Source organism: Motacilla alba, chromosome Z, assembly GCF_015832195.1.
Source record: "Motacilla alba alba isolate MOTALB_02 chromosome Z, Motacilla_alba_V1.0_pri, whole genome shotgun sequence".
Taxonomy (NCBI): domain Eukaryota; kingdom Metazoa; phylum Chordata; class Aves; order Passeriformes; family Motacillidae; genus Motacilla; species Motacilla alba.
In genome coordinates, this window is record NC_052046.1 from 73,927,489 (window position 1) to 73,954,078 (window position 26,590).

General features: G+C 40.5%; 1 protein-coding gene across 6 annotated transcripts in view; it reads right to left on the reverse strand.

Moving 5' to 3' along the window:
* Positions 1 to 26,590, reverse strand: part of XRCC4 (X-ray repair cross complementing 4) — a 146,544-nt gene that overhangs the window by 51,995 nt on the left and 67,959 nt on the right. For all 6 annotated transcript variants that reach the window (XM_038123671.1, XM_038123674.1, XM_038123675.1 and 3 more), the window contains one exon: positions 5,569 to 5,716. In XM_038123671.1, the coding sequence (XP_037979599.1) occupies positions 5,569 to 5,716 (148 nt within the window). The remainder of the gene's footprint in view (positions 1 to 5,568; positions 5,717 to 26,590) is intronic.

Consider the following 26,590-nt stretch of genomic DNA (forward strand, 5'->3'; position numbering starts at 1 on the left):
AAAGGCTCATACAACCCAACCATCCACTTCTAAGAGATTTCTTAACTTGTTTACATTTCAGCCTGAACGAGTAATCATCAAAAACTTTCTAAATATTGCCTTCCATAAATTTATGATGGCAGGAATGAGCTTCTCTCTGCTGTACACATTCACTGCACTGACTGACTGAAAGATCACAGTGATCACAGTGTTTGCCAAACCAGGGAAGTTCTCTCCCATTGTATTAAATAAATGCACTTAGGAGAATACAAAAGTGACAGGTTATCATGAGCTCTTAAGTACATCTTTCACTAAAAAAGGGAAAACTGTGGTGTGAACTTCATACTCCCTCTGGAAGGTTCTGGTGTCCTTTTCAGCAGAAAAATGACAATTTTTGCCTGGTTGAACTTTTAGGAGAAGAAAGAGTTGTGTGAGACAGAAAACCCAAAGTCTGGTTTGTCACCCTCTGAGAATGCCAGATTCCAGGACAGATCTGGGGTTCCTCCTACCTGAGTCACTGGTGGTGGCAGACCACACTTTAAATAAACTTTGCATTAGAGCTCCAAAAATGTGAACCGCAAGCAATGAATTAAAACAAATGCAGAGAGAGGATCCCCAGGGAGCCCTGGGCTCACCACAAGCTCCAAGTGCTTTTAAGGGGGTGGAAGTTTATCAAAAGAAAAGACAAGTCCAGCTTATTACAGTGTTGGGATACAATGCTAAAGGATTTCTTTCCAAATAAATTACATATACCTGCTAAGACTCCAAAAAAAAAAAAACCTTTTGAAGGGAGGAGAGCATGAACACTGGGCAAAAAAAAAAAAAAAATCCACATTTATCATTAACAAGTAAAAACCATGCAGCAGCTCATTCTACCCACAATTACACACATGACTAAGTTTAATCAGGCCCTGAAGTCAGGAACAAACAGCGAGAGTGAGCACCGTAACAATCGTGTTTAAAGTAAAAATTACATTCCCTGCTTGGCCTCTGATGGAGCAAGGCATGGCAAGGCAGGTGGCACAAGCCTCCCCCTGGCAACTCCTGGGACCTTCAAACATACTCTCAGAAACCTGACTACGTTTCTCTGGTTTGCTTGGGTGTTTCTGAGAGCTCGTAAAAATATGTTGAACCCTTTCAGAGCTCTCTGAAGAAGCAGGGTTCATGTGTAAAAAAAGGAAATAATTTAATTACTGGTGGCAAAAGTCCCATCAAATTGACCTACATCTTGAAATTTCAGCAAAGCCAAACGCAGTGAGGTAAGGTATCTCTTTCCTTCAATTTAAATTTAGGCCTGATTCTGACAGTTCCTCCATTTTATCACTCAAGCAAGAGGTACCAAGCCAGCAAAAGTCAAATTTCAATTTAAAGAAAAAAAAATAAAAAATAGGGCATTAATAGTGACATCAAATACACTGAACTAGACTTATGAAACTGAAATTTTTGGCACCCAGAACAACCAATAAGTCAGAGTCACAGTGCTTGGTGTAAATAGGGAATTCCTCATTAAAAAAAAAAAAAAAAAAGACGAGAAAAAATACATGTTATTTCCCAGTCAGCTGGATTAAGAGTATCTCTTAACACTTACTTCTCAGAATTACGAAACACTTCCTCTGTAAGAACTTTTTCAAAAATTATTTTTCTAGTCTTATTCTCAGGAGAATCCAGCATATTTGCATCCATAATAATGTTTTTCTTGTATTTAAGATGCCTTTCCCCAAACCACTTCTGTAATTGTACATCCACTCAACAGCAGGCATGCATTAAATAGCACAGAAATTATGAATACCCTCGAGCAGCAGGAATGGATTATATTTTGAAATCTACAGAATAACTTATAGATATTTTGAGCCTTATCCAGCAAAGCCTTTCTCCTAGGAAACACATGTGTGAATGAGGAGCATAAAAGATCCTTTATTAGCAAAAAATGAAAGAAAGAAATAAAAAGGTTTTCTTTCTCTTAACTCATTAAAAAAACCTCTTGATTTTGATAAATCAAAGTGGAAAGATGTAAGTTGCACTAGAAATGGAAGGGGTTTTTTCTGGTTTATTTTTATTTTAGTTACAGAGATTCCATCTCTGTAACACAGTAGACTCTGAGTGCAGATTTTGTTCAATGCATACGCCTCATTTTTAAAATTATAATAAACATTTTGCCATCCTCAATAGGTACTATCTGCTCTCAAGGAGGTTCCAGCACTTTTTAAGTGAAAATATTATAGAAACATCCAGTTATTTACAGGATTCAGGCTGACAGGCCATATAGCTAAGCCTCTATATTGAGTGCATATTCCACACAGCTAATAGTGCCATTCATATGCAGCCCCCAAAGAGATTTGGGTAATGCCTCAATAAGCATAACTTCTAACTGCGGATTGGGAATGCCCTTATTAATTTTTTTTTTCTCCTCCAATTACGAAATGCAAATTGTGAAAAGCAGAATTTGCATCTTAACTTGACTTATATATTATCTCTGCCTTGCACCTTAGGAAATTGCCAGATATTAAGTTACAGTTAAAGCTGCACCAAGACCATCACGGTGTGCTGGAATCAGAATAATTTTATTTTACTTCCTGGCTCAATTGTGTTTTGAAAAGTAAGATCTACTTTTTGTCTTTACATATTTTTAAAATGTGTGAATTAAGAGCCACAGGTTAGCTGTTATTAACTGAAAGTAACATCTGTCTGCCCAAAGAAGCATTTCCTTCCGCTGGATATCTCTGATTTAAAAACAACCTGCTAGAGAGCTGGATAAACCTCATTCTTGGCAGTTGGCTAACCCACTAATTATTCTAAATTTCTACTTTATCCTAAAGTACATCTTTATTTCAGCAAATAATTAAACAGTTCATTTAGAGACCTTGTTCCACAAATCCTAGCTCAGTTCCTTGCTGCTCTCATGGCTATTTTGACTAAGCTTAATATTATCCAAAGCACATTGCCAAGTTTCATTAAAAATGTTGATTTAGCCCTTGAATAAATTGCCACAGTAATACTAGATGTCTATATGGATAAATACAATTCATCTCCTTTTCCTGCCACTGCACCCACACACAAAGCATGAGAAAGGCAGCGCTCCTTTTGCTCTAATTTCTGTGTCAGATTTTTATTTGCATTCTTCTGCATATTTTTGGTCATATCCAAGAACATATTTTCATTCCAAGGAGCAGAGAATTGCCACACAACTAGCCTCAACTAAATAAATCTTAAAAATCATAAATCTAAAATATTAAATTTAAATCATAAATCTGAAATATCTGCAGAAATAGAATCTTTAGGGTCGGATGACTTAGTCTTTACTGTAGATGTTCTTGAATTTAGGATAAATGCTACTTCCTTAGCTTACTGTGAAGTCTTATGAGAAGTATATGAAAGTTAAGACATAACTTTTCTTAAAGGTTAAGACACAACTTTTATGTGATAACAATGGAAAACACTGTTTTTTTCAAAAACCAATCTGAAAGGCAAAGGGCAAATAAAACCTCGGGTGCTTTCCTTTGCTAAAGAGATATTTTTAAGTCTTTTTTTTTTTGGATCTTGCACCAAGGCACGCAGGATGCAGCAGCTTTAGGGCAGCGTCAGGCTGGAGGGGTTGGGTTTGTGGCAGCCTTTCCCTCTCCTGGAGAGCACTGCTGATGTCACCAGAAATTCCACATGGGAAATAACCTTAAATAAGCTCTATTTGATAAAGCAAGAACTGTGGGAGAAGGGTTTGTGTGACTTGGCCTCGAAGCATTTAGATTTGTGTTTGCATTAAGGAGCCAGCCCTGGCTGCAGGTCTGAGCAGGAGAGCCCAGGAAGGAGGGAGGACTCGGTGCATTTGCAGACGTGATCATGAAATCAGATCAAATCTGGCACTTGATCCCAGAACATGCTCCCCATCTCCCTGTTTGTGATGGAGCACTTCCAGAAGTGAAGGAATTTCCAAGTTGACTTCCCCCACTGCCACTGCTTTGCTTGGATAAATAAATTCTATTTTTTTTTTTTTTTTTTGCTCAGTGACACAATACTGGAAAACATTTTGGGCAGGACCCCAATGTGCTGTCAGCTTAAGATAAAGCCTTTTGCAGCACCAAGGATCTGGCATTCCATCAGCACAAATTACTGGAGTAATTACAAATTACTCCACAAAAAGAACACCTATATTTGTGAAGTGGATCACAGTGCTAATTCTCCATCTCCGCACTTTTGACAGGCTGAGGAGTACTGAAAATTATTAGCCAAGCAAATTGACTGAAAACTTGATTAGCAGCTGGCAAAAGACTTCAGGTGAAGCTCAAAAACTTCAATGACGTTGAGAAAAATAACCAGCAAAAGTGGAAATCATTTCATCTCAGCTTTTGTAATGTTTCAGGTAAATGGGATATTTCCTATCTTCCTATCTAATCCAAGAATTTCCACTGCCACATGAAGGGCAAGAAAGAATAATGGAGACAGAGACTGACAGAATGGATGTCCCATTTGCCCAGTATCAAAGTATAACTAATTATGTGTAGCCAATAAGAAGAGCCACTCTTTAGATTCAGCCCTGACTCAATCTGTAAGCAGAGTAGGAATTCTTTGCACATATGAAAATCCTAACACTGCTCTGTTTCTACTAAAATTTGCCTTATTTCAAAGAATTAAAGCAAAAATTTCATTATCTTCTTAGTTATTACCCTACACACAGGGCTCAGATATTCATAAACAATTACTCAGTCCAATATATTGGACTCTGTATATTTGCAATACTTTGCCTCCATAGGTTTTCCTTCAACAATCAGTATTAAATATAAATTAAAAAAATAAATAAATAAAAATGAACCTGAATTTCAGGCAAACACAGGCAGGTTGTCAAAATCAAACGGACCAAATACAATGGGGAAAGGGCATTTTCTATTGCAATGGACTGGGATGTAAAAAAAACAAAAGAGCAAGGTCTGACATATTTCTACACCATCCTAAAAAAATGCAATTTTTTAACCCAATAAAACAGGACTGTAAATTCAAACATTCCTAGCTGGCGTCAAACCACAATTTTTACGTCAAAATGAGATAGTTCTCCTGCTGATTTAAACAGAAATCTTTGCTAATCATGGGAAATGTCTTTGCAATCTACTTGTGTCCATGGGCTGTTTAAAAAGTTTGCAATCCATGGACTATTACAAATAAAAATTGAAAATATGTATTTTCAAATGTAATTTGCCATACATCCAGAAAAAGTAAATAGGTTTTTGATGCAAATACTACCAATCCCATCAGAGCTCTGAGGCAACCCTATGCATAGCTATAAGCTCCCAGATCATGTGGAAGTATTTCCACAAGTTGAAGTGGACGTAAGAAAAACACTTTTAAGTGTTACAAATCCTGATCCTTTTTGTGTTTTAAGAGTGAACTTTCTTTTCTGCCTGGAGACTCCGTGGTCAGAAAAAAAATCTATTAAAGATGGAATTGAGACCTGATTTCTTTGCACTGGAATCCCAAAGGCAGAATCTCAGGGTGGAACCTCCTCAACCAGAGACTGTCCCTGCCCAGCTGGGTTTGGAGTCCCACGACCCCGATGAGATCTGTGAACATAAAAACATTCCAATACATTTAAAACCTGCTTACTTTTCCTGGGCTGGCTGCTCTGCCTCGTAAGCAGCCACCTTAGCTCCTGTCCCTGCAGGTTTTGCTGTCCTTTGCCTTCGTTTTCTCCTGGGAGCAGGGTCCACGATGTCTGGGCTGCCCAGCAGGGAGGAATCCCTTCGTTCCGGAGCTGTCAAGAGGAAAAAAACAACCAAGGTCAAAAGAAATCCAACATTTGAAGAGTTTCAAGATAACCCTTAAAATATTTCTTGTCTGCGTCTTTCTAATGAAAATCTCTATAGTCCCAAAATGGCCTCAGAACTAGGAGAAGTTAGTGACGTAAAGGCAAGTACAAAAAGACTGAATTTAGACCAGAAAGATAATCTTCCCTCTGTACCTCTTTGTAACCAGTGGACAGAAAGACCAGCAACCTTAAACTGGACAATCTGTCAGGACTTTCACTGCCTCCTTTGCTGAAGCTGAGTGAAGCAGGCCCTGTCCATGTTCATCTACCTATTTAAATGACCATGTAAATTCATAAAGTATGCTTTATCTACGCCTAAACAATAAACCCCTCTCCACTTTGACAATTACCTACTCGAAACTCAAATGTCAAGACAAACAGATCCTTCCTTAAGCTAAAATCCTCCATAAAACAAGAAGCCCACTATTAATGCGTTCAGAAGTTATGCAGACATTTCAATTCCAGCTATCAACATCCTGCAGTGTATTTTCATTTGGTATGCCTGCTTTCAAAATGAAATCGTAAATTACCTATAATTTTCAAGACAACAATATCCAGAACAGCACAAATTTCAGCTGGAATATATTCAATAACAATGTGGTGACTGAGGCTGAAGCTGTTAGGGTAACTTCCCTGTTTATTACGTTTCTGTGCATTTTAGGGTGTTTTAATCCTCACATGGATGAAAGATGCCATAATTTGATATTCAGCACAAACGTTTTTCACAGAAAGTAAATAACGAGTCCTTTTTCCCCACTCCTTTCACAATTGTTATCCTCGTGCACCGAAAATGAAGCAGGAAGGTAACACAAAGCCCACAAGTGGCATTTTCACCATTTCTCAAATAAACATGTTGTTTCTGGCCAAGAACACTGATAAATTAATCAGAGGCTCCCTAGATCCTCTGCCCTCAGTGAGGCACAAGCTTAACATTTAGTAATATTAAATATTCACCAGCATGCACTACACCACATCACAGACTTGCAGATATTTGCAGGGTGACAATAGGTATTAGCTGACGTGTTTCCCAGGTAATTAACAAGCTCCAAAGTCCAGCACAGACAAGATACATTCCTACAATAACTGCTGAGAAGGGTTAAATGACATCCTAAGTCTCCATGTTAAACCTTAACCAGATATGCATACTTTTCCAGTGTTAAATGCTGAAAATATATTTATGACAGTTACTCTTTACCTGTCTGGGGCAGTGTGTCCAACATTAGAACAAACACTGTTTTATACATTTCAACATCAAAGTTGGCCTCTTCATAATGCACACACACAGAACAGTTAGCTGTCAAGAACCCAACAAACTGGAATAAATTTACTATCATATCTCCTATCCTCCCTTTTTGCTGTTCTCCTCCCACACCCTCTCTTTCAGCCAAAAAGTAGATCCAGAGGTGAACCTCATATACAAAATTTAAATTTTCCTAGCATAATAAAGAAACGTCTCTGTGTTTTCACCTGTGCAACGTGCAGTGGTGAACACAGCCCTTGTGCTCAGCAGTTTTTTGCTATTTAGATACAGAATTCTTCTGTGTCTAAAATTAATTTTAGAAGTACTTTATTTTCTTCTGCTTCTAAAAAAAACACTTTATTTTAAATTATTTTATTTTATTATATTTTATTATAGCAATATATAGTATTATATTTATTTTATTTATTTTCTTTTACCAAAAGAAATGCTTAAAGATATTGAATTCAAGCAGGCCAGAATTCAAGCTCACAAACAGCAGCAGACTGGCTCATGGGTGAGGGTTGATCACCACAGGCTTGGGGATTTTTGTTGCGTTTGTTTCTTTCCTCTAAGCTAAAACTCTCAGAATTGCTGAAGAAAAAATGGAATACACTTGACTCTCACAGTACTGTGCATCACCACTGGACTTTAAACACACACCAACTACTGCTACCCAAAAATAATTCCCACTAATGAATTCATTTATAGCACTTGACTAAAAGCCAAAGAAAGCTTCAGCAAAATATTATTCATTGCTCAATGTAAAAATCTTTTGGAAAAATGAGAGACAGTCTTAGGCACAAGCCTATCTTTTCATCCTGAAAATATTTTCTGTCCAAATTTAAGCAACGTTTTAAGGAAGGGAAGTTCCTTGACTCCTTGTGAAATTAAATTTCTTACTTTTATGTTATGTAATTCAATGTGAATGATTGTTATACCTTTGAGAGGAATGGTAGCAATTTAAACACAGACAACAGTACTGCTGGATGTAAAACAGTAATTAAACCTCCTACACCAAACATTGATTATGAAAAGAAAATATTCCCAATAGAAAACATACTTTCTACAGGTGACTAACTGAAAGAAATAAGATTGATAAGAGAGCAAGAAGGGGATCATGGTTCAAGTACTAGAAGAATGTTTGTGTCCAGGAGATAAGAGGCTTTAAATAAAAAACTCCTGCTGGTTGGAGGGGTTTTTTTTGTTCCTTGGGTTTGTTTTTTTTTTTATAATTTTGAAAAGTGGTATTATTTGGTGGGTTGATGGAGTTTTCCAAGAGGGTACTCTAGAAAACAACTGAAAACTAAAAATAGTTGTCATTGTTGGGAAGAGCCAGGATGAAATTAAATCAATGCAGCCCAACAATGCTGGGGACCTGGAAACAGAAGATGTCTTTAATAAAGAAAATTGTCAGGACTCATAAGATATTTGGAAGTACATCATAAGGATCTCTGAAACTACAGAAATTAACTTCTGCAGCCTAGTTGTAGGCAGGCAGTCCTGTCAGATTCTACAATACACTTTTGCATTTCTTTATTTTTATATACAGTTGTTTAAAAAGAAATACCTTCCAATCTGTCATATCCACCTTTCAGTGTGAATAAAACAACATCTCTGTGCATCTTCATTTGTGTACACCATCACCTCTCATGAAAAATCCTACAGCTTTGACTTGCCTAATTATGACAGTGTCACTGAGAAAACAGGATCCAGATCCTCTCAGTACAGCAATAAAGGGCTAAAATCAGCACCAAAACCTTAGTTTTGCCATAAAAAATATAAAGAGGGACCAAAGCAAGCAAAAAGCAGGCAGAAGTTTTCCAAACTTGAGGAATGTGTTTATCTACAATGACCTAACTTCACACAGACAGAATACACAGCTCTGATGCCCAGATAATGAATGATGGACCACAAGCAAGGAAAAAAAGCTGCAATTCATCTGATTTTACCTACAGGAAACTCAGTCACAGACATTACTTCTCACCTGGCCGTTACATAGTCAAGATATAACAAATGATTAAACAGATTCAGAGAACACTCACATTTTCAGCCTGCACCACTAAATGAAATTATTTAGTTTGATCAAAATAATGAACTGGTAGGTATTTAAAAAAAAAAAAAAGAAAAAAAAAGGGGGGGTTTTATAGAACAGGAAATATTTTTAAATGACACAGGAATTTACCCCGAAGAAAAGCCTTCATTCGAAATTATCTCCTGTCCTGGAGATTTCATCAACAGCAGCACAGAATTCTGACAATTTTTATTGATCTTCTGAATGAAAATTCAGCTTTTTCATCAGACTTAGGAGAACTTGTTCAGATTTTCAGATATTAACACTACTGTAGCTCCCCTAAATTCCTCCCAGAGCCCTCCTGTTAGCAGAGCAGGACTCCCTGGCTGAATTCTGCCTAACTCCAGGCAGCATGTGCTGCTCCATGGAATTAATCAATGCACTTCCACGTTCTGCTCCTTAATGAAGCTGCTGATTTAACCTAAAATCAGCACCAGTATTAGACAAAATGGGCTGAGAGGCACCTGGAGAGCACCAGGACTGCCTGTGAGAGCTGTCCTGCAAGCTTCCAAGGAAAGGAAAAAGCAGAGAGGGAGAAGAACTCATCACTTTAATCCCCGACTGTAACTCCAGCAATTCCCCGGTTTCTCAATCCCAGCATAATTCCCCAGGGATCACCGTGGCTGATGATAATTAGCAGCTCTTTGACAGTCTCAGCAGAGCCTTCTAAATGAATGGGTATGGAAATTAACACATCCCAGGGATGCAGAGGCAATATCTGCAAAGCAGGATTAAGTCATTCCTGACAGGCAGTTGAGGAAACACTATTCCTACCTACTCTGAAGTTACCCCGTGTGCACAGATCCTGGCATTCTCCATGAGAAATCGATTTATTTAGATCACTCAGAGATATTAAACACTGGTAATTACAGTCCATGCATCTGCTGCAGTGAAAGCAACAGGAATACGACACTACATTAATTTTAGGAAAACAGTGAAAGGCATTCCCTCTTCCCTTTGTCCTGCCCTGCTGTATATTTAATTCTTTATATAAATTTGAGTTTACTGTACCGTAATCCCCTGGGGCCAAGAGGCAGTTGAGACCAAAGTTCCACAAATTCTCTGTCAGCTGGTTATTAATGTTTATTTTTACAAAGAATATCTCCATGGGAAGTGTTTATGAAGACACATTTTAAAACAACTCCAGCAAGAAGTTTAGTTCTAGCTATAGAAAATTTATAAATTGTATTCAGCTCAGTAAGGAAGTTTACATTTCACCCTTCTAGGCTGTATTACCACTGAGTTTTCTACTTGCAAAGTCTATTCTTTTCCTGACATCACCCTTTTCTAAAATCTTTTTAAATACAACAGTTTTACTAAAAAAATAAAAACAAAAAACAAAAAAGAACAAACCAAACAAAAATCCCACACTAAGTACCCTTATTTCAAACCTGCAAACCTGCAGGGAAACCAATCAAGTTATGGTAAAATCTGCCATAAGGTTTCCTTCTCAGTGCTTATTTATTGGGGATAACTCAGATGCTCATCTGTTGCCATCTCACATTGTCTTGAAACTACATTGGGGAAAAAAAAAATAGGGTAAATTTGACACACAAATAATAAGTTTGGTCATGAAGCATGAAAAAGTCTCTTTCCATCTATCAAAATACATGAGGATAAAAAAAGAATGCATTTTACACACATCCAAGAGGCTCTGAGGGAGCTCATAAATTTTAATCATCAAAACCATGATCTGTATTAGAAATCCCTCTTTTACAAAACACCTTAAGAAGGGGAATTTCAATCAACCACATAATCAGATGAGAGATACTAATTTTCAATAATCCACATTAATGTGTTTTGCCAAAAATAATGCAGTAGTATTATAATTCAAAAAAAAAAAAAGTCCCTGCTTACAAGCATTGCTAAAGGTTCTGATTTTGCTTGAAAATACAACAAATAGTATTATTTGTGTGTCTCTAGTATTATTTAGAGTGTCTCTAGCCCCATGAAAGTCAGCACCTCCCTCAGAGCGCAAAGAGAAAGCTTTGGGATGTGCTCAGATCTTCCCTGGTGTGTATCAGGCGGGCAACTTTTTGCAATTTCAATTTGGACATCTAAAAATCTCCTAACAATCTCAAATTTCCTAAAAAAGTATCTCCTAACAATGTTCTCCCTGCTTTATGTTCCATGGGTGCTTGACAGAGGTGGCACCAAAGCTGGTGGCTCAGCTGCTGTGGTGCTTTTAGGATTGGCCAGGGGCTGTTTGGGGACAAATTTTAGGCTGCTCAGCAACAACTTTTCAACAATCCACTGCAATTCCTGATTTACTGCATGAACCTTTTCTCCCTCTCTGGCCCTCGAACCTCCTCAAACCTCTGAATTAAGGCTGATTTTCTGTGCACCACGGCAGGATGCAGTCATCCAGCACACAAGCACATCCAAACTCAGGCATCAGCACCAAAAAGGTCGTGGTTTGAAGAGGTTTGGATGAGCTCAGTGTGCCGGGTGTGACTGCTTGCTGGAGTCATCCTCTGGGCTCCCGGGATGTCCCGTTTGGATCATCTGTACCACCCAGGGTGGAGGTAGGAGGCTTCTGGACATAACTCCCAGGAGGCATGAAGCACCACGCAGGTCGAGTAAACAAAACAACAAAGCAGGCAGACACAAGAGTTGAAATCATAAGGCCGCTTTGGAAAAGATTTCTGGGCTGTGATGTCTCGATTCAACGTGAGGTAGTGGAGCCCAGAGTGATTTCTCACCAGGCTTGTAAAGCATAAACCTCGTGCCTGGAATTCCATCATTTTTTGCTCGTCTTGGATTTTCTGGTGTCTGAGCTGAGGTGGCTCAGCCCACCCAGCTGATCCAGGCCCTGGCACCAGCAGTGGTGGGGCTTCCAATGACCACCTCTAAAGTTACCCCACATGTCAGAAATCAAAATTATCCCTAACCCCTGGCTGTGTGGATGTGGAGCCCACGGTCATTATTTAACAATTTAACAATAATTCAACATTATTTACCGATTTCAAGCCAGAAAGTGATTATTTTGTTAACCTTTATGTAGTCATAAAACCACAGAATTGTGGAATGGTTTGGGTTGGAAGGGATCTTGAAGGTCATCCAGTCCCACCCCTGCCATGGGCAGGGACACCTTCCACTATCCCAGGGTGCTCCAAGCCCCATCCAACCTGGCCTGGGACACTTTTGGAGACCCTTATGGGGACCCCACAACCTCCGCAGGTAACAGTCACCTGTGCTGTTATTTGGAATGTGAAGATAAGTAACATATTTGTTCATGACCACTATTTAAAAAATAAATAGTGTCATGCTTCTGAATTAATAACAACAGTAAGTCTCAGTGTGACCTGGATGGAGAAATACTCAACAGCAACTACAAATTCTGTACACAATAAAGCCTTTTGACTTTATGTAGCTTTATTTTGACTTTCTGAGCCAGCAGTGTGCCCAAGAGGCCGATGGCCCCTGGGCTGTGCCAGCCGTGGGGTGGCAGCAGGAGCAGGGCAGTGCTGGCCCTGTGCTGGCCCTGCTGAGGCCACAGCTCCAGTGCTGGGTCACCTCTGGGCCCCTCACAGGGAATGGAGGGGCTGCAGCGTGGCCAGGGAAGGGAACGGGGCTGGGAAGGGGCTGGAGCCCCAGGAGAGGCTGAGGGAGCTGGGAAGGGGCTCAGCCTGGAGCAAAGGAGGCTCAGGGGGGACCTTGTGGCTCTGCACAGCTCCTGCCAGGAGGGGACAGCCGGGGGGTCGGGCTGTGCTGCCAGGAACAGGGACAGGAGCAGAGGGAACGGCCTGAGCTGGGCCAGGGCAGGCTCAGGGTGGGCACAGCAGGAATTTCCCCATGGAAAGGGGGCTCAGGAACTGCCCCAGGGGGGTTGAAGTGCCCAGCCCTGCAGGTGTCACCTGGAGGTGGCACTCAGAGCTCTGGGCTGGGGACAAGGTGGGCATTGGACACAGCTGGGACTCCATGGCCTGGGAGGGCTTTTCCAATCTGAATAAATGATTCTGTGATTCCACCACTAGTTAAATTTATTTTCTTATTCCTTTGGATAAAGCACTGGGTCGCCCTGGTGCTTGAGCAGTCTTTGCAATACCTGGTCTCCCTGATTAAAGCTGGTTTGGAGGATCACCATCCTGACACACAGTCCATTCCCTAAGAACCCCATGGGATTCCTAGGGAATGGACTGAGAGATTTCCCCCTGTGTAGCAAAGGCAGCCTTAAAAACCAAGGGTGAGCTGCACTTGGGACATCCCTCCCAGTGCCCTGGAGCTCAGACTCCTCTGCCACAAGAATGATTTCTTTCCCTATTAAACAACCTTTGAGGAAATCAATACAACTCAAGGGAGGCCATAACTCTGGAAAATGTATGTTTTCATAATGATGGCTTTTTGTGGTGAATAAGTTTGTAAGCTTTACCAATAATTTGATCATGTTGTACTTATAAGCCTAAGACTTTTTCATTTGTATTACACATTCCAGTTTTTTGCATTATAGGTATTTCTATTTTAGGTAGAGAAAACATTTGAGGTGGAAAAATCTAAAACAAAAACCTATTTAAACAGAAACTTTGGTTGCCTGTATTTCACTCTATATTTGTAGGGAAGCACAAAAACGTTTAAACAAATACTACATTCAGAACAGAAGGGATTTTGCTATTTAGTTATACAGCAACATAAATACATGGTGCTATTTTAGAGATAAAATAGCAACATAAATATGTGGCACTACATCTTTTAGAGGAAAAAAGACAGATTTAAAGCTTTAAAATAACCCATTTCAAAATCAGTCAGTGACACAAGACCTATGGCCCCTCCATAACAACACACAGGTTTAACCCTGGAACACAAACCAGCCACTTTAAAACTGTCCTTGCATGTGGAACACACAGAATTAATGACAGCACAGAGCCCAGTCACTCAAAATGTCATTGTCAGAGGACAAAATGTGAGATGAGTAAAAGGGGAGTGGTGATTCCTGGGGTGGGCAGGCACGAGGAGAAGGCCAGTGCTGTTGAGCGAAGCTCAGAAACAAGAAAATCTGTGATCTAAAGGCCCACGAGCCACTCTGATGGAAAGCGTGATTTTTCAGCATGCAAAAGATTATAAAGTGTGCCCATAATGCTTCAGTCAATGCTGAGAGTGAAAAGCCTAATTAATGCCCTAAAAAGAGCTTCTGACAGGACCAAAGGTGATCTCGACATTGTGACCTAATTAAGGAAGCAAATTTAGACATTAAATGTGATTTGGCCTTTTCAAAATTTTTATTTGAAGTTTTTTGAAGATTAAACCACTGCCCAAATATTCAATGTCTTGACAAATGAAGTGAAAAAAAATGAGAAGTTCGATATGACAACCTCAGGAAAGCCAAGATTTGCCCCAGCATCCTCCACACTTCAGTGATGATCATCAGAAATTTGGGGTGAAGCCTGTGAGATTTTGTACTGCCTTCTTTTATATCCATTCTCCTTTTCTTTCCCTGCCTTTAGCAAACTTTGAGACAAACTGAGGAGACTGTGGTGACTGGCAAAAGCAGATCATTGCCCAGAAAGTGACAGAATTATTTCAAACCCTTTCCTCCTCAAAGAATGTTCCATGAGAAGCTCGTGCCCTTTCCAAATAACCTTTCCTGCAGAAGTGATTCTTGATATATTTATACCGTGCTTTTTGTATGTATAGACATTCTTTTTTCCCCCCCAAATTTAACAAGCTCTAGATCTTTTATTTCTACTATGTATTTTTTAATTTTGTATTACCAGCTGATACAGTTCCAAACTCTGCCACGCATTTTCCTGTATTTCCTGTGAAATGAGCAAGCTGAACTGAAGTCTCACATGTCATTCACTAGCAACAAAGTTCTATTTACACTATTACCTTTCTGGACCCATTTATTTCTCTTGAAATCAATATAAAACCTCCACTAAATAAAAGACATACAATGAGTATTACCTACAAATTGCTGTCAGCTCTCTGCTTTTTTTTTTTTTTTGCCTTTTTTTTTTTTTTTTTTTTTGTCATACCATATTCCTAAAAGGCTTTTCATGCTGTGAATTTAAAGACAGCATTTAAGATGTCATTATAGCACATTATAGCACGTCTTTATATACAGCTGCCATTAAGGTCTTTGTAATGGATTCAGAAATGATGAACATGGAAGGTGCCTCAGTCAGACATGACATTAATGTTTTTATGGCAGATGCACTGGCACAATCTCAATCAACATCACGGGATAATTCTGCTTTGGAAAATGCTACAGGTAATTCTGGTTGCCCTAAGAGGCTCTGAGGGCATATTAAAGAATTTTAAAGATCTCAGTAAGTACTTTGAGAGCAGCAACACATTAATATTTATTACAACACTTACTGAAAAATGAACGTCAAGCCTGGGCGTTGATACACGACGAACAAAAAATTATCAATCACCAGGTCTCAATCAGAATTGAGAAGTTGCTTTAATCTGCAACAACTTCTATTTAGATGCTCTTAAACACTCACACAGACACATCCACAGCAACCATTTGCTATTCACTGTGAATGGATTGTGACACCTGTGACAGGAGCCCAGAGCTGTGTTTACACCCTGACCTGGCTGTTTTTCTTCACGGCAGGGCTCTCCTGGTCTGGCTGGGCTGTGACCATGAGCAAAGCTCAGCATGGACAGGGCACAGTCAGGAAGGAGCTCAGCTTCAGGAGATGCAACCCACACCACAAACACACCGGTGGTGCACAGGGAATGGACAAGCTGGGACATCCTCAGGGATTTTTCAGAGGGTAGAGGTGGAGATGAATGGCAGGAGACCATGGCAAACAAGTCAGTCAGACAGCAGAGCCAGGATGCAGGGTGAGGTCAGTGTGTGTGATGGCCAGACTCCTTACAGGACTGGCCCTGCTCCCCTGGGAACTACTAACTCTGGGATAGTCTTTCCATATGGCAAAAGCTGCAGCCCTCAGTGAGAAAAAACAGGATCACACCCTGGGCTGTGCTCATGCTCCACAGATCCTCCCCCAACCAACGTCCCAGTGAGCCTCCAGGGCCAGGAGGCACCAGGAAAATTATTTATTAAAATGGGAATGACAGGGGCCTGATCACCCAAACCCCCAAACCCACTTGGAGACACGAACCCCAAATATCCAAGCCCAGGAAACATGGTATTTTCTGCTGATAAAGAGTCTCCCGACTAAGTTTTGCTGATATTTGCAGAGTATGAGCTGCCTGAGGGATTAGTGAAGGGTGAAACACAGCCTGGACTGGCAAAGCTTGATGCAATTCCTCTAACTCTCCATCAATGTGCAGTGATTCTAAAAAAATATATATCTATATATAGGGATAATTTATGGTTGCTTAATATTTCATGCCAGCTCAAAATATCTACACGCAAGAAGAAAATGCTTTTCTATATTTAATGTATTTTTGTAATTTCATTATACTGGGCAATTCTCATGCCTCTTTACCATCAAAAATTCATTTAAATTATTAAGGCCCTGTGGAAATTTTAAACACTTCCTGACATTTCTCCAAAACAACAGTTACTGTAATGGTAAGGTTTGATTACAAAAAGTAATACAGTCTCCCTCTAACTAAATATAGCTTAGAGAAAATGGGATTTAAATACAAAGGGTGTGTAAACACACACTCCTTTTCCCACCACAACAAAACAGACTGGTTTAGACTGAAAAGAGTTTTTCCTCTGGCACCTTGCTTGAGAAAAAATATCAAGGGATGATCACTGTGATATAAACCACATGCTAAACCCTGGTGATGAAATACTATGAAAACACAATGTCGTCAAAGGAAGAATGTCAGCAGGCTGCTTCCAGAGAAATTTGCTGAAGATGTTGGAAAGCATGAATGTCTTTATGAATTTTTCCAGAGGACCAACAGAAAAAGGGTGTTGCAGGCTACAAAGACCGGAAGAATTAAGCTCACAAAGAGTAAAATCAGAATAAAGTCACTAGGTTAGGCAGGTGATGTGTGGGATGACATAAAGGCATAACAAGGTTCTATAAGCAGAAAATATTATATAATTTGATTTTTTTTTCACTCTTTCCAGGAAAAAAAGAGTAAAACAGAGACTCTTGATATCACATTTTCTCAAATTAAAGGTTCCATTTTAGAAGGACTCCAGCTGTCCTGAGTAGTGCTGTGTTTGACAGCCTGATTCTTAGAAAAAAAAAATTGATATTATTCAAAACTAAAATTTTTGCCTTTAATTGACATTGTTTCTAACCATCATAATACTCGTCTAAAAACATGTTTGAGAACATGCAATTTTCTTTTATTGGAATGGATTAATCATTATTATATCGGTATATCTAAATTTAAAAAAAAAAAAAAAGGGAGGGAGAAAAAGAAGAAATCAGAGTACCAAATCAGACATTTAAAAAAATATTTTCCTTGTGTGCTCCAGTTGGAGCTGGGAAGGCTCCACAGTGCTGCCCTCAGTCCCACAGTTGCTGGTACTGGGTGTTATTTTGGCACCCTGCCTCCCAGGAAGGCCAGTCTGGTCTGACTCCTCGTGGAGGAGAACACTGAGCAGAAGAGTGAAAAACGTCAGAACAGAGCTCAAAAGCAGAGAAAGATACATCTAATCTTTGCCCGTGCACACAACACCCTCTTTGTTGACCAACAAAAAACACATTAAAACCTCCAGGACTTGGCACAGAGTGCTGATGTGAATAGCGGCTGCTCAGATGAGTAACACTTTTATTACACGTTCAGAACTGAACACTTTGGGCCAGAATAAGCCAGAGCAGCCTCTCTGGAAGTTAATGGAACCATAATGAATCACAGCAATTGAGAATTCAGAGTATTATTCTGGGATAGAGCTTGCTGGTGAAATGCACAAAACAAAGCAAAAGGCTAATTGCATGCTGGGCATGAACGCAGTCACTTCAAATTGTATTTCCTAAAAAGGCAGCAGAGTAATGTCATTACCCAAAAAACACCTAGAATCCTTCTTGACCATTCCCTCTCGCACAAAACCTGCACATAGCAGTTTTGTTATTTTTTTCTACATTCTATGAAAGAGCTTAAGGTCCATTGCTGCTTTCTTTCCCCTGAAGTAGCAGGAAAAAAGCACTACCACGACTAAACCATCCATTTTTAAACTGCTAGCACACCAAACCTATCCTGGGATATGAAATTCTATTTGATACAAAAAAATCTTTCCCAGCCTTGGAAAAGCTGAAGGGAGCTCCATGGCCAGGGCAGTTTTGGGAGGACATTCCCAAGAGCTGTGATGGGCTCCCAGTCCCTGCAGCTTGCTGGCCCCTGGACTGCTGCTAGCCTGCATGCTCACGCATGAGAGCCTCTTGTTTTGGTGGTTTAAAAAAGGAAAATGCTCTGTGCCTTCATAATTTACCCTCAGGAACCCTCACTACAAAAATACCTGTTATTTCCTCTAACACTGTTTTCACTAATAACAACTATTCCAGCTGATAACAAGAACTGTGTTGATCTAGTTATCCAAGGATATCTAAGGAAAATAAAGCCACCTCCTGTCTGCCAGACAGGGATTTTAAAGTTCCTCGGGCCCATGAGCAACAAGGGGATGATTTGTTCTGAGAAGCAGACATGAATTAAAAATGTCAGTGTTGTTCTGAATGGGGACAGCAGCAGCCTGGGCCCCTGGGAGAAGCTCAGTTCTGAGACACCAGGCTGCTGCAAGGAAGGATTTGGGGGCTGTTTTCCCTTCCAGTTTCCTACCCCAGACAAAGGACATGGATACACAGCAGGGCTAATCCACTGCAGCCAGGATAAGGGTCACCACTGATTGAGCCACTGGCGGCTGTTAATAAATGTTACATCTCTCCTGCAGTAATTTCAGCGAGCCACAGTGAGGAGAATGAAGTGGGAAATAGCTTAATCCCACCAAAAATGCAGCGCCACTTCTTCCTGTCTGATGCCCCACTTCTCAAAAGATAAAGGAAAAAAATTAAATGAAAATGCATCTTGCTCTGTCCTTTACTGCTACTACTCATTGCTGCAGAAGGATGGAGCAGCACAGAGTGAAACAGACATAGTTCCCACCTTAGAGCTGCAAAACCCCTAATCTGTACCATGAATTTAACAGCTTTTCTCCCACCAGAAGACAGGAACTGTGGATTATATCCTCTTGTCCCACTAAGGCTCATCTCCTGTGCCCATTCCACTCCCTCCAGCTCAACAGGGGAAACACACCAGTGATTTATTCTAAGGCAACCTTCCATCATTCATGCAGTAGGCTACTGATACATCCTTAATGGGGCTGGGGCTTTAGGAAACTATTTAATGTCTTTTAACCATAAAATATAAGTATCTCCTGAAAGTGCTGGCTTATCTGGATGCCCAGTGCAGCTCTCCAGTGCCTGTGACACTTCAGGGACACAGCTGGCCTTTACCTGCACATAAAATACCTCTAGTGCACATAAAAGTGCCTACAATGACATGGCTGCATGTCTTCCATCCTTGGTTTATCCAAAATAAACCATGTCCTCTCCTTGGCTCTCCAAAACTCAAAGGTCCAGCATGGGGGTTGATCTCTTCTGCCCCCTGACAAGAGACAGGACAAGAGGAAATGGCCTCAGGTTGCACCAGGGGAGGATTAGTTTGAGAATTAGGAATAATTTATTCACACAAAGGGTTTTCAGGTGCTGGATGGGCTGCGTGGGGCAGTGGTGGAATCATCCTTGAAAGTGTTCAATAAATGTGTGTGCAGGTGGTGTTTGGGGATGTGGCAGTGCTGGCTTCACCATCTGACTCAATGATCTTTGATGTTTCACCCAATCTTAGTGAATCCATGAATCTTCAATTCTATGTTTCTGTGTGGTGGACAAGACTCTCCTTCTCTCAGGGTGCAGTGAGAATGATGCCTGTTTCCAGTGATTTTCTGCCTATTTTTTCCTCAGATTACCAAAATTCAGCTGTGCTAGGAAGCTAACCAGGAGGTTCTCAGACATTGAAAGAGTTTTTTGATGGTGATATGCCTAGAAAGAGAGTAGATTTTTTTCATTTGGCAGCTCCTGAACCAAGTGTTGCAACCAAGTAAAGCATAAAGCATCAGGAAGCAGCTCAGTAGCGTAGAAAGTGACATAATTCACTCAAAAACCAAAGGCTAATCACAGTTTTGACCTTGCTGATGATGCCTGCTGAAAATGACTGGCATCAATCCTATGATTCAAGTATCTTAAGGATAGCTTGAAAGCACTCACAGCCCTTAAAAATCCTCTGTTGGGAATCTTCTAATTCTTGCCCTGCCTCATGGGGGAGGCTCCCAAGATGTCAGGACTCATGGCAGAGATCTGATTTTACTCTTGGTGTGATGTGGTCAGTGTCATCAGCCTGCAATAATTGAGGGCAGCTGCTCATTCTGATGGCTACCTGTGCAACACCTTTCACTCTCTCTCAAAAAAAAAAAAAAAAAATCAGTTTAGGCAGAGGGAAGTGGGAAATTGAAGATCACATTTCCATCATTCACAGCCTGCCTCCGTTTCTGATCACAAGGAAAAGACAGATGCATTCATGTCACAAGTGCCAAAAATCTTCATCAAGTCCTTGGTGGGCAGAAGCACTTTTTTCATTTCCCTAAAAGCTATAAGACTCAATCATTTCTGGGAAGTTTAAACTACAATTTCCAGAAGGAAAATAGTTCTCAGTTCTCCACTTTGATGAAAAGTTAAGCTAAGTGCACAATAGGATCTTATCCCTCCTGGGCATGCAGAGAGGAGGTGTATTTAAATTTCTTTTGTGTCTTGATGGCATTTTGTGTTTGGTTAGCTTGGCTGTGATTTGTTAATGTCCTCAGCAGTTACAGAAACTTGGCAGAACATGTTCCTAAATTTCACTGGTTAATGAAACAGTTTTAGACATGGGAGAGACAGAAAAAACAGCAAGGTGAAGTAAAAATAGAGCACATCACATCAAAAATGAATGGCAGTATAGTGAAATGATTGAAAATCCATTTAACCTAAAAGTCCATCTGCATTTCACATCAATCTCCAAATTTTCTTTTCCTTTAGCAACCAAGGAAGGTGATGATATTGGAATTGACCTGTTTGCTCAGCAGAACTGAAATCAAATCAGGAGCAATTTACAAGCAGCTTCCACCAGAGCATCAACATGTTTTGAACCTGCTGCACAAAGGCTCGTTTTCCAGGCAGCAGCCACACAAACAGGCAGCAGTGTTCTGTGGGGAGGTTTGTTCAGCACACCTAGAGACACGGCTGGGAATTGTGACTCAGATTTGTTGTTGTCAAGGGAGGGAATCAGGGAACTCTGTCTTCAGGCAGGCTGCAAACAGTGCTGGGTAGAGCCAGGGCTGAGCGAGGGACAGACTTTGTGACAGACAGGTAATGAGCCCAGTGCTCCTAGGGCTAATTGAGCCAAGGAGCAGTGCTGGAATACGGATCAGGATTCACCTCTGGACACAGATGGAAGCTGATGGCAAGCAGTGTCTCACGGCAAATGGAGAGGAGCTGATCCTGATCTAAGGAAAGGCTTTGTTCAGCACGAGGACTAAACAAAAAATGAACTGCTTGTTACATGCTATGAAGAAATTCACACCAAAAAAAGCAGCCAAGTGAAAATCATGGGTGCTGTGAGGGTGTGAGGACCTGGCACAGGGTGCCCAGAGCAGCTGGGGCTGCCCCTGGATCCCTGGCAGTGCCCAAGGCCAGGCTGGACACTGGGGCTGGGAGCAGCCTGGGACAGTGACCCTGCCATGGCACTGGGTGATCCTCAAGGCCCCTTCCAGCCCAAACCACACAACCCTGTCTCATGGATTCTGTGGGACTTTTGCAGACTGGCCAAGAAAATTATTTATATATCAAATATCCTTGTCATTTTGTACATCCTATAGATCTTTTCCTTCCCACACCAAGGGGGCGTTCCTGCAAATCCCAACCAAAAAACACTGTGGGTCTTCCACACATGGAAAACAGGGGTCACTGGCAACCAAGGACAAAATGTTTTACCTAACAAGGGAAATTCAGGGGTTCACGACATGCAGCTGCTTTGGAAAAATCAGCATTTCCAGGAGATTTCCGCGAGGTTGCTTATTGCACCCGATGGGGATTTTAGGGGCTCTGTCAGGTAACACCCTGTGTGCTGTTTCCAACACAAACACACTGATTTTAGCACCTGCTTCATCCTCATTCCCCTCACTCACACACTGATCAATGATGCAAGAAGCCACTGCCTCACTTCACTGAGATGTGTCCCAAATCTGATCACATATTCCTTCCCTGGGCCACAGGGCAGCTCCATGGAGTGAAGTGACTGCTTTTTGCTTTCTTCTCCTCACCTCTAGAACAAAACAAAACAAAAACCAAACCCACCAGAAACAACAAAAGAAAATTTCACCTCCATCAAAATTCTCCAAGTCTTGCTAGAATTCAAAGACTGCACCCAAAGTGTTTTGATGCTTCCTGAAGAAGCAACAAGCTACACTAGTGAGCCATTTAGTTAATGATACTGTTCCCAAAGGAGACCAAATTTCATGCCTAACTAGAGAAGTTAATATTTGTTGAGGTGTAATGATGTAAACAATCAAGTAGGGAGTATACAACAGCTTTATTTTATATTTAGAATTTCTCTCTTTTTTTTTCTTTTTTTTTTTTAATATTACTTTGAAGATTTCAGCAGATGAGGTGCATTCACACCATGTGGAGATGGTGGGACAAACTTCAAATAACCCAGAATGCCAGCATCACCCCCTGAAAGAACCCCTGGGGATTACAGACAGGTTAACCAGGAAAGGTCTCAAGGAAATTGCTGGCAATCAGATACTCCTGACCTGACCCTCCTCTCCCAGGAACCCAGGTAATGAATATCCTTGTGAGAATCCAACACCTGGCTATAGATTAAAGAGCTGTTTTTCTCCTGACTGAGACAACAGCTCACAGTATGGCTAATCCCAAATAAACCCTGCTTTTCCTGTATGGAATTGGAGACAGTTGCAGGATCAGCAGAGGGAAATCTGGGGGCTGTGTAAGCTGGGACAGCATTGCAGCCAGGTGAGCACACCTGGAAGACCCAAAACCCTGCTCCAAGCTGTTCTCCTACAAGCTGAGTTTATTTCTCCACCTGAAACAACCAGGTTCATTACAGGGACAAAAATTAAGACTTTTGGCCTTGCCTGAACTGGTTACATCCAATTTCTTTCCAAGGAACTGATGGATTAACCCATTAAATCATGAAAATTACTTTGGTACTCTTGAAAGCTGAGATTTTTAACTATCAGCACAGTTACCAAAGAGTTGCCTATTCACTTTTGTGTTGAGGAAGTTTTAGATCCTTATTAAATACAAAAATCCAGAAATTCTGCTCTCAAACTGAACAAAGGAATGCCCTGGGATACATTTCACATAGGCATAGTAAACTGGTTTTCTGCCATGCGCATCAACACTGAACATTAATTTATGTTGATTGTGGCTTTCAAATGATTGAGGAAGTTACTTGGTTAATACAGGCTAAGAAAAACTATCATGGAATCAATGCCAATTTTTAGTTCTTATTATATTCTCAGTATTTTTAAAAGTACTGGTACATGCAAATGTATGATAATGTAACTTTTTGTTTCATTTTAATTACTCTGAATTTGGACACAACTGATATCTACCCAACAAGGTTTAAATTTTACCCCATATTCTATGAAAAAAAAAATAATTAAAGATGGTCACTCATTTTAATTTACATTTAGATATCCAGATTTCCAGAACAGTATGTTCTGAACTGCTCACAGAGCATCCAAATTTCTGTTTGCATCAAGAGTGATATTGTGCCTTTTTACACACTGACAGAATTGGTAATGAGTTATAAATGAGTTATTACTGACATTTTTGTAAGCTACAAGGGAAGAAGAGGTTTGCAGCTTGAGTACAGGAATACCTTCTCTGGAAAAAAATGAATTACTGGGTTTAAATTTGGGAAGAATTTCAAAGAGGGCCCAATTATTTCAGTGTGACTGGTCCCAGGAGATCACAATCACACCTATTAACCCACAGGAACAGGAGCAAAGGTAGGTGAAGACTTGTGAAATGGAGATGAAAACTGCAGGAAGATGAATCCATCTGTGAGCTTCTTTTTTATTTAAATCTACCTTTTTAAAACAAAAATTAGATATTTAGTTTCTAAGATATGGGTGTTATACTCGAGATGCCCAGAGTGGGTTTTGCACCTGTTTTTCTAAAATTAAATGTAAAGCTGTGAACCTCATGGATTTTACTCTCTCTGTAAGGTTAGCAAATGTCATGTTTTGTGTGTCCTAACAGAGTAAAACTAATCAGATATTAAAAAGAAAAAAAAAAAAGTAAATAAATGATGTATTTGTATGTCTAAGGAAATGCACACTCTCTGTGTTTCATGCATACTGGGTTCTCTCTGCACCTAATTAAAAAAAAACAAAAACTCAGACTTTACAAAAGTTTTGCTTTGGCATTATAGCCTTTATTACTTTTAATTTATATAGTAAGTAAAAAAAAAAACCAAACAACTAAACCAACTAATACGATGTTGCTGACAGCTCCAGATGTGAAAACATCTCCCCTCTATCAGATCCCACATGGGAAAGTTCTCTTTCAGAGTGTGTGATTTGGTGTTTGACCGGCCTGGACACAGGGTGTGTAACTGAGAGCTCCTTCACGAGGTCACCTGGCTGCTGCACACAAAGCAGTGAGTTCAGGTGAAGCTTCAAAACCAAGCAGAATGCAGCAAAACACACGACAAAATCCGGAATAATGACCACTGATGGCATTTGCCTATTGTGCCTGGATTATTTTGAAGCCATTTTTCCCCTTCCAAGTTTCGCCAGTTTCTAATATTCTGCATTAAATCTGTGCATGTGATGTATGCAGCGTCATGGATATTGAGGAAAAGGGTCCTTGAGAAGAGTCTTTCGTCCCAAAGATGAAAAGGAATTTCTCAATCTTTCAATACAATAACTGACCAAAAAAAAACCCAAAAACCAAACCAAACAAAAACAAAAACAAAAAAACCCAAACAAACAAACAAAAAAAAACACCCAAACAAAAAAAACAAAACCAAAAAAACCCAAAAAAACCCCTGCTTTCCAGGAAGTATGGCAACTTGCCAAGTGATTTGTGTGGAATTTGTGTATCAGTTTAGTGCCATCATTTATGGTTTCCATTGAATAAAGCAAATTTTTCTAGTACAATTTTATCACCTCACTCTCAATGTCTTTTAGATTGATCTATGTGCCACCTTAAAAATAAAAGCTTAAGGTAGGAAGGCGACTTTAGGAGAGTACCTTTTACTTGAGATGGACAGAAATAACAAAAATATCCAGTAAAATAAGCAGGACAGTAGAGAAGAGGAGGAGGGAATAAGAAAAAAAAAGTTTACAGGAGTATTACATTCATGATTTTTAGATGAAGCAAGGAGATTTCCTTCTTCTTACTCAGAGGTGTTTTGAAGCATTAAGATAAAACATTTTTTCTATTCCTGTTTTAGATAGTGTGATGACTTTGACATTTCCTGAGGTGTAAAATCTGTTTGCCATCAAGTTTCCACTGGGCTTAAAGACACAATAATGAGCCAAACGGGGAAACCAACTCTCAAATCCAGCCAAGACCCACTAGAGTCACAGGGTGCAGCCTGGCTGAGAAAACTTCCAGTTAAAAACTGGGATGTGTGTTTAACCTGGAAAAGCAATAAATCAAGGGAACAACCACAGGGCTTAGAGCAATCTTGAGCAACCCAGCTTTTAATCAACACAGGCTGTTTGCTGGGATGAGACACTGTAATGCAGCTGGGAAGTCATTAAGATAATTATGGCAGTGAGTGTTGCACAGGTGGCCAGAGCAAATGCCCCCAGAGTCCAACTAAAAAATAAACTGGTGCGTGCACCCAGCACTGGGGAACTGCCCACGGCCTGACTCCCCACCCAAAACACACAGGAAATGTGGAGTCTGAGAAGGCAGCCTGCAAAATACTCAACTCTGCATCACAAGAGCTGTTATAGGACCTGGAACAGCCACAGGTGACAGCAAACTGCTGGAATGTGCTGCTCCCTGGTGTGCCAGCACCTGCAGCATCCAGGCTTTGCTGGCTGGCACTGACAGGCAGCCCATTCCCCAGCTGAAAATAAGGGTTTTTATCCCAGTGTTCAGGATCACCACCCTTTCAGGAACCTTTCTTCCCCAAGAACCAATACTTCTTGTTAAAAGGATCCTTCTCCAAGAGCCAACAGTGCAAAACCAAATGTCATCGCTTCTGAAGTACAGACATGTTTCCAAGAAGGGAATGCAAAAGCACTGTGTGCACATCAATTATCTTGCTTTCAGTATATTATTAAATATTCCTAAATATTTTTGATGCTGTTTCTTCCTGTCTGAACTACAACTAGCAGAGGGCAGGGTCAGATGGGCTACTGGGAAGGAATTGTTCCCTGTGAGGGTGGGGAGGGGCTGGGATGGGATTCCCAGAGCAGCTGTGGCTGCCCCTGGATCCCTGGAAATGTCCAAGGCCAGGCTGGACACTGGGGCCTGGAGCAGCCTGGGGCAGCGGGAGGATAAAGTTGAAAATGAAATTGTGTGACAGAGGTTTCCTGGGCAGTCTTGCA